This window comes from Medicago truncatula, chromosome 4 (assembly GCF_003473485.1).
Source record: "Medicago truncatula cultivar Jemalong A17 chromosome 4, MtrunA17r5.0-ANR, whole genome shotgun sequence".
Classification (NCBI taxonomy): domain Eukaryota; kingdom Viridiplantae; phylum Streptophyta; class Magnoliopsida; order Fabales; family Fabaceae; genus Medicago; species Medicago truncatula.
In genome coordinates this window covers 14,521,333-14,537,418 of record NC_053045.1, presented here as the reverse complement: position 1 = coordinate 14,537,418, position 16,086 = coordinate 14,521,333, and the positions used below count along the sequence as shown (strand labels likewise).

At 37.1% G+C, this 16,086-nt stretch overlaps 2 protein-coding genes, 1 long non-coding RNA gene and 1 pseudogene across 3 annotated transcripts; 2 read left to right on the top strand and 2 right to left on the bottom strand.

The window, feature by feature from the left end:
* Positions 1-3,419: 3,419 nt before the first annotated feature.
* On the bottom strand, positions 3,420-8,042 carry LOC120579897 (uncharacterized). Its single transcript, XM_039832643.1, has 5 exons — positions 8,032-8,042; positions 7,627-7,960; positions 4,429-7,261; positions 3,905-4,299; positions 3,420-3,467 (listed from the first exon to the last, which is right to left on the bottom strand). Exons 1-5 carry the CDS (start codon positions 8,040-8,042, stop codon positions 3,420-3,422), a joined length of 3,621 nt encoding a protein of 1,206 aa, XP_039688577.1.
* Positions 8,043-8,272: 230 nt separating this feature from the next.
* LOC120580007 (3-methyl-2-oxobutanoate hydroxymethyltransferase 1, mitochondrial-like) lies at positions 8,273-9,900 on the top strand. The gene is given in 4 exon segments (XM_039832858.1): positions 8,273-8,526; positions 9,408-9,492; positions 9,495-9,613; positions 9,703-9,900. Coding segments are annotated over 4 exon segments (615 nt in total). The 5' UTR covers positions 8,273-8,298; the 3' UTR covers positions 9,886-9,900.
* Positions 9,901-10,146: 246 nt separating this feature from the next.
* On the bottom strand, positions 10,147-13,658 carry LOC25491942 (uncharacterized). Its single transcript, XR_005645619.1, has 5 exons — positions 13,191-13,658; positions 11,379-11,533; positions 10,954-11,020; positions 10,615-10,666; positions 10,147-10,520 (listed from the first exon to the last, which is right to left on the bottom strand). It is a non-coding gene; the product is annotated as an uncharacterized lncRNA (long non-coding RNA).
* A 51-nt stretch (positions 13,659-13,709) lies between these two features.
* LOC120579896 (3-methyl-2-oxobutanoate hydroxymethyltransferase 1, mitochondrial-like) lies at positions 13,710-15,770 on the top strand (annotated as a pseudogene).
* Positions 15,771-16,086: the final 316 nt, after the last annotated feature.

The following is a 16,086-nucleotide window of genomic DNA, read 5'->3' as shown; positions in this document are numbered from 1 at the left end:
TTGAAAAAGGTTTTGAAATAAAAAGCCAAATGGCAAATGAGAATTGATTTGTGTTTTTTAGATTGAAGAAAATTGACTTGAAGTTGAATTAGAATTGATTTGAAATTTGATTAAGAAAAAAAAATAAAAAAGAACGATCACTTGATTTGAGAATCAAGGTTTGTAATGAAAAAATATTTTTGTGATTTGTTATTTGAATGTTTTTGTTGTTTTGGAATAAAGATATGAAAATTATATAAGCAGAATGAGAAAAATGAAGTTAAGCTGAATTGTGAAGTTGTTTTCACATGGACCAGAATATTCTGGAGAATAATTAAATTAAACAAGAATATAATATTAACATTTAAGTTTGGACCAGAGCACTCTGGATTAATTTAATTAACAAGGACCAGAGCACTCTGGATTAATTTAATTAACAAGGATCAGATTGTTCTGGAGAATAATTAAATTAAACAAAAATAAAATATTAACAGTTAATTTAGGACCAGAGCACTCTGGATTAATTTAATTAACAATGACCAGAGCACTCTGGAGAATAATTAAATTAAACAAAAATATAATATTAATAGTTAATATAAGACCAGAGCACTCTGGATTAATTTAATTAACAATGACCAGAACACTCTGGAGAATAATTAAATTAAACAAAAACATAATATTAATAGTTAATATAGGACCAGAGCACTCTGGATTAAGAGATAGAGCGAGAATTAAAATGCATGAAAAAGAAATTAGAAAAATGAGATGCTGGGGGTGTGTGAGCAGTAAAAGGGGGTGCAGAAAATAAAACGAAAAAGATGGGCCAAGAACAAGGTTGGACCTCAGAGATCGAATCTCGGCCGTTGATTTGATCAACGGCCTTGATTTAATCTGCCAAATAAAAGGGGTATAAATACCCATTCTTTCCTTTTTTTCTCATTTTTTCCTTTCTCTTCTCTCTCTTCACTCTCTTTTAGAGAGAGAAACTCTCTTCTCTCTCTTTCCGTCCTTCTTCTTCTCCGGCCAGATTGGGTTTTCCGGCGCGGCGGCCGGCGAGTCATCGCGGCGGCGCCACCGCGCCGGAGTTAAAAACGTGTCCTTTTTTTTTTTTATTTTTTCGTCCTCTCTCCTTCTTTTCACTCACTCTTTCTGATTTTAAACTCAAAAATTATTTTTACTAAGCGGTTTGACCTAGATCTAAAGAGAAAAAAAATATACTACCTTTTGGGTAGATCCGGTTTGGATTCGGTTTGAGTTGTGATGGTTCGTTGTTGTTGTTGTGAGAATAGTTTGTGTTCTTGTGATGTGTGTGTTGTGCGGTTTGGTTACCGAATCTGTGAGTTTGGTTGTTGATCTTGTGTTAGAGATGTTCTGGTTTGAAATTTATGTTTGCAGGTTTGGATTGTAAGAAAATGGAGTGAGAATTATTGTGTCTGTGTGCTTGGCCGTGGAATGTTTTTCTTGTTGGGCCCCTCTTTTTCTTGGCTGCTTGCGTGTTTGTATATATAGAGCTTGAAATGAGCAAAATTTTTGTTGCTTGGAGAGGAATATGACAGCCTGTTTTGAGCTGTGTGTTTGGATATTATCGGACAAAAATTTTGATTTATTTTGGACATTAAAAATAAAATAAAAGGACTAAGAATAAATAAAACAAAAACAAGATAAAATAAAGGTTAAAAAAAAAATGAAATTAAAATTAAATGAAAATTGAGGGAAGAGGGCCCGACTCGGAATCAAATATGAGGTATTTTAAAATACCTCTCTGCCGAATTTTTTTGCTCGAAAGGCTGAGACCGGTCGGAGCTAAATGACACGTGCCAGTGCTGTCTTAGGTCAAAAATTGGGGTATGAAAGATGCCCCTATTTAAGTTTCTTCGTCCGGAGATTCGAAGATGGAATCTTTGAATTGACAGGTCGAAGAGACTTAAATACAGAGTACACCATTTTTGACCTAAGATGCTATGAATGCATTTGATGCAAGAATGAGTGCATGATGACATAGGTGACTCGACTGGAATGAGAAACAACAATGGGATACCCAAAACTCGCTAGAGAAAGGGATCCTGACTCCGCTAGGGGAATGTAGTTTCACTGGGGAAAATGATTGTCTACTACCTATATGATAGGTGATTGAAATTAACTAGTGACATCACTGGCACAGCTTCACGCCAGGGATGACACTTTGAAATTGATTAGTGACATCACTAGCACGGCTTTACGCCGGGGACGACACTTTTGAAATTGAAATTGAAATGGAAATTGACTAGTGTCATGACTAGAACGGCTTCACGCCGGGGATGACACTTTTGTATTTGAAATTGAAATTGACTGGAAATAGGTTCAAGCTGTCCTTTTGTCGGAAACTTGCCGCTTGAAATTGACTGAAAATAGATTCAAGTTGTCCCTTTGTCAGAAACTTGCCGCTTGAAATTGACTGAAAATAGATTCAAGCTGTCCTTTTGTCGAAGACTTGCCACTTGAAATTGACTGAAAATAGATTCAAGCTGTCCTTTTGTCGGAAACTTGCCGCTTGAAATTGACTGAAATTAGATTCAAGCTGTCCTTTTGTCGAAGACTTGCTGCTTGAAATTGACTGAAAATAGATTCAAGTTGTCCCTTTGTCAGAAACTTGCCGCTTGAAATTGACTGAAAAATAGATTCAAGCTGTTCTTTTGTCAGGAACTTGCCGCTTGACATTGATTGATTCGTGACATCTCTTGACCAGACACACTGGGGATGACACCTTTGATGTAAATGATGATTACAAGCTGTTCATTTGTTTGAACTTTCCACTTGACATAATGATGAAACGAGGACCGAACTGAGGGGATATTATTGAACAAAACTTTGTGCGATTGATGCAACCACGTACGAATGATGCGATGCACATGTTGTATAAGAATGTATGAAAGTGTTGATGCATGGATGTATGGGTGTATGAATGTATTAACGTCCGAAAGCATGAATGTATTTATTGTATATGATAGATGGACTCGATGAGACAAGACAAGACTTGGTAAGGTGGAAAGTGGACTGGCATCACAGTACTTATACACTCGGCAAACTTCCTTGGAGATGACCACATTGGGGACAAAGTATCAAACACATGCCTTATGGGGACGAAACCCATTAAAAGTCTGGAAAAAGTCGCCCTTTGTAAGCTGATACATAATGTTCTTCCATTGACACACTTCCGTCGTTGTGCCCTTTTTTTTGAATTTTCAACAGCGTCCAATCATGCTTGTCTGGTGGGGTCTAATCATTCTTTGAGGAACGTGCTGACGCATGCTTCTTTTACTCTCAAATCCTAATATGTACTTGTGCATTTATGCCTTTTTAAAAGACATGGAAAAAAGTTTTTTTTTTTTTTTAGAGTTCTACTTCAAAATATTATCATCAAACAATGGAAAGAACTTTAAAAATAGAATAAAAGGGGAATTTCAAACAGAAGGGCCATATGCTCGAATATTATTGATTTGAATGACAGACTGCAGATGGCATGACTTCATGGATTATTTTTTTTACAAAATTTGAAAAAAATGGTAATTTTAAAATGGGAAGGTACATTGAACTTCATAACCCCATTCCCCCTTACAACTCTTGAATTTTGCTGCTTTTGATGCCTCAGATTTGGAGATTCTTTGATAGTAGACATGCCCCAAGTGGATTGTGCCTGACTGGATGCAGTTACTTTGTCTTTTTCTTTTTATCCTTAACTTTTGCATAGACCGCCCTTTCGGGTTTTTAGCCTACCAGGATAATGATTTCTGTTTAATGTCTCTAATTTTTGCTTGAGCCGCCCTTTCGGGTTTTCAGCCCACCGAGACGCTCATTTTTGCCTAAGCCGCCCTTTTCGGGTTTTCGACTTACCGAGCTGTTCTTATAACTTTTAGACAAAGTATTTCTTGACTGCATCTGTGTTCACAGGACGTGGAAGTTCTTCACCATCCATGGTTTGAAGAGTCATGGCACCGCCTGAGTAAGCTTTCTTGACAACATACGGGCCTTCATAGTTAGGCGTCCACTTGCCCCTAGAGTCGGGTTGGAAAGTCAAGATTTTTTTGAGCACAAGATCACCTTCTTTGAATTCACGGGGATGAACTTTCTTGTCAAAAGCCTGCTTCATCCTCTTTTGATACAGCTGACCATGACAAAGAGCAGACATGCGCTTTTCTTCGATCAGATTCAATTGGTCATACCTACTTTGAACCCACTCAGCCTCTGATAATTCAGCCTCCATTAAAACTCGTATTGAAGGAATCTCAACTTCTATGGGAAGTACTGCCTCCATGCCATATACCAAAGAGAAAGGGGTTGCCCCTGTTGATGTGCGTACAGAAGTACGATATCCATGTAATGCAAAGGGAAGCATCTCATGCCAATCTTTATAAGTCACCACCATCTTCTGGATGATCTTCTTTATATTTTTGTTTGCAGCTTCGACAGCACCATTCATCTGAGGTCTGTAAGGCGAAGAATTATGGTGTTCGATCTTGAAATCATCACACAATTCTTTCATCATCTTGTTGTTCAGATTCGTCCCATTATCTGTAACGATCCGGCTAGGGACACCATAGCGGCAAATAATATGATTTTTGATAAACTTGACTACCACCTGCTTGGTCACATTAGCATAAGATGCAGCTTCAACCCATTTGGTGAAATAGTCAATAGCCACTAGAATGAAGCGGTGTCCATTTGAAGCTTTGGGTTCAATTCTTCCAATCATGTCAATGCCCCACAAAGAGAATGGCCACGGGGAGGAAAGAATATTGAGTGCAGTCGGCGGCACATGAATCTTATCGGCATAGATTTGACACTTATAACACTTCCTGGCATGCTTGTAACAGTCGGCTTCCATTGTCATCCAGTAATAACCTGCTCTCAATATCTTCTTGGCCATTGTATGTCCGTTAGAATGAGTTCCGAAGGATCCTTCGTGTATTTCATGCATCAATAAGTCTGCCTCATGTTTGTCAACACATCTGAGCAACACCATATCGAAGTTTCTTTTATATAAAATGTCCCCGTTCAGGAAGAAATTGACAGACAATCTTCTTAGAGTCTTCTTGTCTTTACTGGATGCTCTAAGTGGATACTCTTGCCTTTGAAGGAAACATTTGATATCGTGGAACCATGGCTTGTCATCAACAACTTCTTCAGTGGCGAATACATGAGCGGGTCTCTCAAGACGTCTGATATGGATCAGTGGTACTTCATTCCGACGATTTACTTGGTACATTGAAGACAAAGTAGCCAGAGCATCCGCCATCTGGTTCTCATCACGAGGAATATGGTGTAGCTCGACTTTGTTGAAGAAGGTCAGTAATCGTCTTGCATAGTCTTTGTAGGGAACCAAGCCGGGGTGACGAGTCTCCCATTCTCCTGTGATTTGATTGATTACAAGGGCTGAGTCACCATAAATGTCGAGGTTCTTGATTCTCAGATCGATGGCTTCTTCGATACCCATGATACACGCTTCGTACTCTGCCATGTTGTTTGTACAGTCGAATGTTAGCCTGGCAGTGAAGGGGATGTGTGCACCCTTAGGAGTAATAATGATTGCCCCAATTCCACTACCATAAACATTAACAGCTCCGTCGAATATTAGACCCCATTTTGATTCAGGATCTGGACCTTCCCCGAGTAGTGGTTCGTCACAATCTTTCATCTTCAAATACATAATCTCTTCGTCAGGAAAGTCGAACTTGATGGGCTGATAGTCTTCAATTGGTTGGTGAGCCAAGTGATCAGCAAGGATACTGCCTTTGATTGCTTTCTGGGTACGATACTCAATATCATATTCGGATAATAACATCTGCCACCGGGCAATTCTTCCTGTCAAAGCAGGTTTCTCAAAGATGTACTTGATCGGATCCATCTTAGATATCAACCAAGTAGTATGACTAATCATATAGTGACGGAGACGTTTAGCAGCCCAGGCTAGTGCGCAACAAGTCTTCTCGAGCATGGAATAGCGAGATTCACAATCAGTAAACTTCTTGCTTAAATAATAAATGGCATGCTCCTTTCTTCTAGTTTCGTCTTGTTGTCCGAGCACACAACCCATGGAATCTTCTAGTACAGTCAAGTATATGATTAGTGGTCTTCCTTCAACTGGAGGGATGAGAATCGGAGGTTCTAGTAAGTACGCTTTGATGCTATCAAAAGCTTTCTGGCAATCTTCTGTCCAATCAATCCCTTGATCCTTGCGGAGGAGTTTGAATATCGGCCCACATGTTGCAGTCATATGAGAAATGAAACGGGAGATGTAGTTCAGTCGTCCGAGAAACCCCCTTACTTGTTTTTCTGTTTGCGGAGCTGGCATCTCTCTGATGGCTTTGACCTTGTCTGGATCTACTTCAATACCTTTCTGACTAACAATGAAGCCCAGAAGCTTTCCGGATCTAACACCAAAAGTACACTTGTTGGGATTCAGACGAAGTCTGTACTTTCTTAGCCGTTGGAACATCTTTAGCAAATACTCAACATGTTGTTCTTCAGTGATTGACTTGACGATCATGTCATCCACATAAACCTCAATCTCTTTGTGTATCATGTCGTGAAAGATAGTAGTCATACCCCTTTGATAAGTAGCCCCTGCATTGATCAAACCGAACGGCATTACTCTGTAATAGAAAGTGCCCCAAGGTGTGATGAAAGACGTCTTCTCTTTGTCTTCGGGCGCCATCTTGATCTGATTGTAACCGGAGAAACCATCCATGAAGGAGAACACTTTGGATTTTGCAGTGCTGTCAACCAGTACATCAATATGAGGTAATGGAAAATCATCTTTGGGACTAGCTTTGTTAAGGTCACGGTAATCAACACATATTCTGACTTTGCCATCCTTCTTCGGAACAGGCACTATGTTGGCTAGCCATTGAGGGTATTTTGATGTAAAGAGGAAACCTGCATCGATCTGTTTTTGCACTTCCTCTTTGATCTTGAGGGCCATATCAGAACGGGTTCTTCTCAATTTCTGCTTGACCGGCGGACATTCGGGCTTCAAAGGCAAATGGTGTACCACAATATCAGTATCCAGACCTGGCATATCTCGGTACGACCAAGCGAACACATCAACATATTCTTTGAGAAGCTCTATCACTCGCTTCTTGACACTTACCTCAAGTGATGCCCCAATCTTGATCTCCTTCTTGTCTTCTTCGGTACCCAAGTTGATTGCTTCTAATTCTTCCCCATAAGGCTGAATGATCTTTCTTTCTTGTTCAAGTAGCCGAGATATTTCGTCGGGAATCTCTTCGTTCTCTTCTTCTTCCGCCTCATACACAGGGAACTCAAAGTTGGGAGAGATCATAGGGTTATGTTGTTCAACGGGTTCATTGGTTTTTAATCTGCATATATGATTGATGATTTTAGAAAATAAGTAAGTGCAGATTTTTAGAAGGTGATTATATTTTTGGTTTCTTGTATTACCATTTTTTCTAAAAACATAAAAGAAAACAAGGCAAAAAGTCGGGAACAAAACGACATTTTTATTTGATTGATGATAAATTCTTGAAGCAAAAAGCCCTAGATAGATTCACTTTCGCTTGGGGCGGGGCGAAAGGATTTTCTTTTAAAAAAGCATAAAAGACGAAACAAAGTGCATTACTTGGATAAATGAGCAATAAAAGGAACATCTACAGCAACCCAATTGTGGCTAGACCCTCCTTGTGTCACAAAGCTTCGTGGCACTCTTTCGGGATTATCTTCAATGATTGCATGAATGAACCCAGAGCTGTGGAAAGTACCTCTGATCGGTTCGCCAACGATCTTAGGCTTGGACAAATCAGCTGATGGGCAGAAACCCAGTCCTTCTCGGCGCTTGTTCTCTGGCAGTTCTATCAACTTTCCCCAGCTGGGAGAGCCTCCAGCTTGTATCACTTTCTGAGCATCCTTCAGAGAAGAAATAGATGCCTTACTCTTCTTGGTACTCTCTTCTTCTATGATAAATCCCTGAAAAGGCGTCCCTTCAACACTATCGGCCCCAATGAAAGAGAAAGACGACAAATGGCTTATTAACAAAGCCTCTTCACCATTCACAGTTACTAGCTTCCCATTCCTCACGAACTTCAACTTTTGATGCAGTGTAGACGTTACTGCTCCAGCCTCTCTTTAAAAAGTTTTAACAAATAGCCTCTTTTAATATGTTATTTTAATCAATTTAGTATTTGAAGGAGGTCTATTTTATGTTAATTCTACCCAATATATATTCAAAGTTTCACAAAAGTCTAATTTTCAATCATACAAAATATTAAATCGTACATCAATCAAGAAATTTTGTTGTAAAAACATAAAAACTCACAACCAATCGCAATGGTCACTGCTTATGATTACCCTTCTGCTGTTCACCTCGATATGGTCGCCATTGATATCTGTCTTGTTGGTGATTCTGCTTCCATGGTTGTTCATGGTCATGATACTACTTTGCCTATCACTTTAGATGAAATGCTTGTTCATTGTCGTGCGGTTGCTCGTGGTGCTAAAACTCCTCTTCTTGTTGGTGATTTGCCTTTTGGAACCTATGAATGTAGTTCTAATCAGGTACTTTACTTTTCTTTTCTTTGTTTGTTTCTTAGGCTATGTTTTCATAAATAACTTATTTGCATGTTTGATTATGATAAGCACTTATGTATAAGTTTATGTAAGTTGTTTCTATAGGAAATGAGTTGATTGCGTTAAATATCTTAGTGCATGACTCATCATGTTTTAGAATCAAATGAATGAAGAATTTAGTTATGCTAGAGTAGTCTAAGTATAGCTTATTCTCTCAATGAAAGCACCAATTGTTATGAACAATTATAAAAACGTATTGTATAACTTAAAACCTTACCTTAAGCCATAATTGCTGTTTGATGAGTTTACATGCAACACTGTGATATCTGATTACTTATCAAACTTAGAATGTTCTGTAGGTTAAGAACTTGGATTTGGGAAAAGAGATTATGGTGTGGAACTTACTGTGTATAACTTGGTCTTAGTTAATAGAAGTACCTATATATTTTGAGAAGGTTTTGGCAAATAGGCTCTTAAAACAAAATAATCAAAAAGAACATTTTGATTAAATTGAGGAAAACATATTTAAACATGCAGTGTTTGATCATTAACTAACAATCTGAGTAGATTTAGGAGCATGATTCATCAAAATTTGACGTTCAACAACCTGCAGTAATCCAATAGCCAACCTCCTAGTCAAATCTTCAACTTATATTTTCACCGCAAAGCCAAACCACCTGCTAGTAAGTTACAGCCGTTATCTAATTACTCTAGACCTTTCAATACTAGCCCTCCATTTTCTTAATAATTAAGCTTTACTAAATAGTTTTAATAGGTTTTGTTTCGATTTAACATCTTATTTGTGTAATTGTTTTAACTTTCTTATAATGTGCAATGGTTTTAAGTGCTGCTGTTTTGATCATAACCAGGCAGTGGACACGGCAGTTCGAATTTTGAAAGAAGGACAAATGGATGCCATAAAGTTGGAAGGAGGTTCACCTTCAAGAATTGTTGCACAAAAGCTATTGTTGAAGCTGGAATAGCTGTGATTGGGCATGTTGGTCTTACTCCACAAGCCATTAGTGTTTTAGGAGGATTTAGGCCTCAGGGTAGGAATGTTGCAAGTGCTCTCAAGGTCTATATCTCTATTCTTTCATGCATGATGCAAGTATTTTTGCATTTAAACAATGTTTTGGTCATTCTAAAAGGAATGAGTTTGTGTAGGTTGTCGAGACAGCATTGGCTTTGCAAGAAGCAGGGTGTTTTGATGTTGGTCTTGAATGTGTGCTTGCACCGGTGGCTGCAGCAGCAACAACGACGCTTCAAATTCCTACAATTGGAATTGGGGCTGGTCCCTATTGCAGTGGACAGGTCAGTTGGCCTAATATTCATGTATGTTTGGATTAGCAGCAAATTAGTCATAATCATGATTTGTTACCGTGATTTTGGCAAAAACCACACTTTGTAGCTTCAACAAAATCATAATGTTGCCGTGATTCCGTGAAACTCACGGTGATTCCAAATACTGAGTAGCCTACATTAGTTGCAATTATTTTGTTTGGCTAATAATAATTGACCTTTGCTTTATTTCAATGCATTTATTCTTCTTCAAGTTGTTGTGTGCTTTCGCCTCCTGATAATTGTCTCTCAAATAATATTTTCACTTTAATACAATATATGGAGATGTTTTTATCAAGTTCGAGAATATATTAAGATTGGTCTCGTGTCTCTTATGGATGAGTTTTAATTTTATTATCCCTCATTTATTTGGAAACAATTAAACAGAGGATCATTTACGAGCATATAATTTTACATTAACAAATAGAAAAGGGAATCTTTTTCTCAGTTCAAAGTAAGACAATTATTTTCAATTTAAGCTCCTACCATAGACTTCTATAATTAGTAAATACCAATATCACAGACTTACATGTGTATAATGAAATATTGACATTGTCATAATCTTTATAATTTACCTATTCACCTTGACAACTTCAACCACCTAGTCACATAATCTTTTAAGCTAAATCCAATGCTCCACATGCCTGAAAGTTTTCAGGAATTTAGATGATTTTCAAAATGATAACACTAGTCAACTGTGCATGAGTCATTGCAAATTGCAATAAACATTTTTCTCACCTGCATACTTTTCCTGATTGTGTATCAAAGTAATATTCTGTGTATCCAGTTGCTGCAACATATATTAACATGGTCAAACTGTGTACAATAAATATAATTTAAGCTGCTTTTTGTTGCTACTAAATAAGCATTTTGTGATTGCCACATATTCTATTAAAAACCCGATTCATGTTAATTTGAACATGCAAATAACAGTATAAAAACGAAAAATAAATCCAAGAGAGGTTCCAGTCAAATGCAGATAAATACAATACACAAAAATATATATAATGCAGAAATTTAATTTTGTTCATCAATGGCTCAATCTGTTAGATATACATGGATATGCTTGGGATTTACCAGAAAGAATAGGTTTCCAAGGAAAGGACAAGATACAGCTGAACCGCCAGTGACCAATTCCTTTATCCTGTCATGGAGCAAATGTATGAAAATACACCATAAGCTTTTCAAAGAAACAACCAACGCTCAATAAAAAAGATTGATATATTATTTTTTATATAAAAACACGAGTTTCTAGAATATGTTTAGCAGGAGATTAACTCTATTCCTTTAGGTTACACGGCTAAGCAGTTAAGGCTGCTTAGGCTTTTGTAACTATATCACACCTGCAATTGCAGCCGCATCAGAAACCGTTATCATCAGTTGCATGTAATATCAAGAGTTACAAGATAATCGCAACTTTAACGGCAACTACAATTTAAAACCTATGTTGCAAAACTCTATATATGAGAAAGCAGTAGAAAAGTGTTCAATGTCATCTTCACCTCAAAATCTTCCCACTTCATAAGATTCATAGTTGACTTCTCCAGAAGTGATCCAAAATTAGTGCAGTTCCTTTTGAAACGCTGAAGTCCTTTAAAAGATCCCGCTGGATCCGCAAATTCACAATCCTCTTCATATGAATTCAATGTGGGATCTCCTGAGAGTTGGGAGGAATAGATCAGCCATGTGAACCATCTGATTATAATCAAAATACTAACTAGAAAATGCCAATTGTATTAGGTTCATTTTGTGTTAGTCATTATATAGGAAGCAGTGATTTGCTTATTATCATGTATAAAATAACATACTACTGAGAGTACACTTCAGCAAAGCCTCTTTTTGTTCTCAGCATTACCAATTCCTAAAAATTATTGAGTAGTACTCGAGTTTACTCTTGTTAGAATAGAACAGCAACCAGGTTTAAAAGTAAAAGATACGAAAACAATGCAAATAGAAAACATAATATTTGATCACGAAGTACAGCTAATTGCGCCTACGTCTCCGACTGCAAAGCGGGATGCAGTTCCTTTGTATTGCTATTTTAAGCACTTACAATTTACAGTGCATAACTTCAACTTATTTAAATACTATTGTCCATATTACAACATTGCTCCTGAACCACACCGTTGGAGCAAAGTGTTAGAGATTTATTAGATATTGTTAAGAGTTTGTTAAATGTAGTTAGAAGTTGGCTAGTATTAGTTAGAAATTAGTTCAAATGTGTTTGTATAATTAGGATCACTGTATAAGTGTATTTACATCTATTTTTTTTAGAAACGGCTAATTTATTCAGGACAAGTTTGTGCAAGGAGCACAACAAAAAACTCGCGGGCAACAACAACAGAAGACAAAGGCACTGTTATACCAGCAACCCCACAACCTGAAAAAACTCCCCAAAAAAGCACTAAACAGCAAAACAGCAGGAACCTCCTAGTCTAAAAACGTTAACAACAAGCCCAAAAAGCAGACCAGCACCAGAAAAACAAAAAATAGAGGCTGCCATATGCCAAATAGCAGAAGAAAAAAAAACAGCACGGCTAACAGCAAAAAAACGCAGCATACTCCAGAGCCTCAACCCTTACAATGCCACAAAAAACTGCACCGTCAACGCAAAAGACACTCTTTTAGATTCCAACTCCATTCATAAAACAAGCAAGCCGACACTTGTAAACGACTCAAAGTCCACCTCCACGGAAAAACCTTAATTGCCTCCACTATCTCAGCAACATCACAATTAGAATTATTGAAAATTCGATCATTTCTCGCCCTCCATAAACTCCAAACCGCGGCGTGCCAAATCAACCGAAAACCTCTACGAATCTTATTATTCCTCGCAGCACCATTCCAACCCTCCCATAACAAGAACATATTATGAGGTAACACCAAGGAAAAACCAAGCCATCTCCACAAACCATTCCACACCCCCGCGGGTGTATTTACACCGATTGTAATCAACTTTTTCTCATTCTTTCATTTCAGCTCTAAAGTTCATCTTTCTCTTAGTTTATTTTAATCAATCTAACTTAACTAACTAGTGTAACTAATTATTGTAACTAACTTACATCTAATATGAAGCCTCCAGCAATCCCCCAATCATAACCCAACAAATGTTTGAGCCTGGCCGACCTGCCCACTTATCAGTAACTACGAGTCATACCTAACAACTCTGAATAGTCATGCCTCTCTACACAAATCAATCATCCAAATGATGTGTAAAAAAGACAAAGTAGTTTACAAATTACAACCATACTTAAAATTGAATGAAAGAAATTAGTATTAATCCACATAAGATAAGAAAAATCATGTGATCAAACCTGTGACAAAATAAGATCTTTGGAAGTCTTGTTTGATTGTGTCCGCAACAGAAGCACGATCAATGGTTTGAAGAAGTCTCTGAGGAGGAGAAGCTTATTCTTCATCAGATGGAGAACGGAAAGCAGAAGCAGCAATGCCTAGAAGCTCAGAACTATACCATGCAACCTTAAGAAATGCATTGGTCTGTAGTTGTGACTCTTGATTTTGGTTTATTCCATTGCATTGAATTTGAAACCTATGGATTTTTGTGTTATTGCGATGATGTTGCTGTTTTGGTGCAAAGAATAAAGAACTGTGGTGATGGTTGTGAGTAGTGTTGATTGAGGTAATGGAAGATATAGCAGAAAATGCCATAAAACTAAACAGGAGAACAAAGGTTAGAATGATTTTGTTAGAATCTGAGAACAAACGGTTGCCACCTGCCTTGTATTTAAATATCTAAGTTTCTAATTAATGATAGCCACATAAAAATGGTGATTGTTTTTGGGACATAAAAATGGGGACTTTGGATTAAAAAAATGGGTCCATTTTATGGTAGTAAAAATTATTACCTGATAGTATTACCAAATTCTCATGCATCAACAAATCATCACAAGTACATAAGAACTACCAAAAAAGGAAGTAGTTGAGTCTCTCTATGAATGCAACCATGGCAATTCTAAGATCAATAACGAAAGCAACAAAAACAACCCTTCATCGTTCATCATCTTTTCTCTGTAACATGAGCAATCTCTCCCAGAAAACACAGTATACACAGGTCCAACATCACAAAACAAAAGAGTAACACTTTCACAACTACGACAAAAACATAAAAACTCACAACCAATCACAATGGTCACTGCTTATGATTACCCTTCTGCTGTTCACCACGATATGAGTGCCATTGATATCTGTCTTGTTGGTGATTCTGCTTCCATGGTTGTTCATGATCATGATACTACTTTGCCTATTACTTTAGATGAAATGCTTGTTCATTGTCGTGCGGTTGCTCGTGGTGCTAAAACTCCTCTTCTTGTTGGTGATTTTCCTTTTGGAACCTATGAATGTAGTTCTAATCAGGTACTTTACTTTTCTTTTCTTTGTTTGTTTATTAGGCTATGTTTTCATAAATAACTTATTTGCATGTTTGATTATGATAAGCACTTATGTATAAGTTTATGTAAGGTGTTTCTATAGGAAATGAGTTGATTGCGTTAAATATCTTAGTGCATGACTCATCATGTTTTAGAATCAAATGAATGAAGAATTTAGTTATGCTAGAGTAGTCTAAGTATATCTTATTCTCTCAATGAAAGCACCAATTGTTATGAACAATTATAAAAACGTATTTTATAACTTAAAACCTTACCTTAAGCCATAATTGTTGTTTGATAAGTTTACATGCAACACTATGATATCTGATTACTTATTAAACTCAAAATATTCTGTAGGTTAAGAACTTGGATTTGGGAAAAGAGATTATGGTGTGGAACTTACTGTGTATAACTTGGTCTTAGTTAATAGAAGTACCTAGATATTTTGAGAAGGTTTTGGGAAATTGTCTCTTAAAACAAAATAATCAAAAAAAACATTTTGATTAAATTGAGGAAAACATATTTAAACAAGCAGTGTTTGATCATTAACTAACAATCTGAGTAGATTTAGGAGCATGATTCATCGAAATTTGAGGTTCAACAACCTGCGGTAATCAAATAGCCAACCTCCTAGTCAAATCTTCAACTTTTATTTTCACCGCAAAGCCAAACCACTTACTACTATATTTATACAACTAACAGTTGGTTGCTTCTTCATTTAAACTGACTGAACCAAGTAATAATAGTAAGTTACAACCGTTATCTAATTACTCTAGACCTTTCAATACTAGCCCTCCATTTTCTTAATAATTAAACTTTACTAAATAGTTTTAATAGGTTTTGTTTCGATTTAACATCTTATTTGTGTAATTGTTTTAACTTTCTTAGAATGTGCAATGGTTTTAAGTGCTGTTGTTTTGATCATAACCAGGCAGTGGACACGGCAGTTCGAATTTTGAAAGAAGGACAAATGGATGCCATAAAGTTGGAAGGAGGTTCACCTTCAAGAATTGTTGCAGCAAAAGCTATTGTTGAAGCTGGAATAGCTGTGATTGGGCATGTTGGTCTTACTCCACAAGAATTAGTGTTTTAGGAGGATTTAGGCCTCAGGGTAGGAATGTTGCAAGTGCTGTCAAGGTCTATATCTCTATTCTTTCATGCATGATGCAAGTATTTTTGCATTTAAACAATGTTTTGGTCATTCTAAAAGGAATGAGTTTGTGTAGGTTGACGAGACAGCATTGGTTTTGCAAGAAGCAGGGTGTTTTGCTGTTGTTCTTGAATGTGTGCCTGCACCGGTGGCTGCAACAGCAACAACGGCGCTTCAAATTCCTACAATTGGAATTGGGGCTGGTCCCGATTGCAGTGGACAGGTCAGTTGGCCTAATAATCATGTATGTTTGGATTGACAGCAAATTAGTCATAATCATGATGTGTTACCGTGATTTTGGCAAAAACCACACTTTGTAGCTTCAACAAAATCATAATGTTGCCGTGATTTCGTGAAACTCACGGTGATTCCAAATACTGAGTAGCCTACATTAGTTGCAATTATTTTGTTTAGCTAATAATAATTGACCTTTGCTTTATTTCAATGCATTTATTCTTTTTCAAGTTGTTGTGTGCTTTCGCTTCCTGATAATTGTCTCTCTTACTAATCACTAAAAGTAATTCTCACCAAAACTTATAATTTACCCGTTCTCACAAAATGACCAAAATACCCCTAAGTCCAAAATGACTAAAATACCCTTCTAACACAGAAACCCATGAAAATGCACCCAATGATGAATAATCACACACAAGCACATATAAACACATAATA

Excerpts from the sequence above, each read along its gene's own strand:
- LOC120579897 (XM_039832643.1), bottom strand. Across the intron at positions 4,300-4,428 it reads TTACAGACCTCAGATGAATG|GGGCAACCCCTTTCTCTTTG; the intron begins GTGCTGTCGAAG and ends GCACATCAACAG. Across the intron at positions 3,468-3,904 it reads GTGAAGAACTTCCACGTCCT|TCTGTCATTCAAATCAATAA; the intron begins GTGAACACAGAT and ends TGCCATCTGCAG.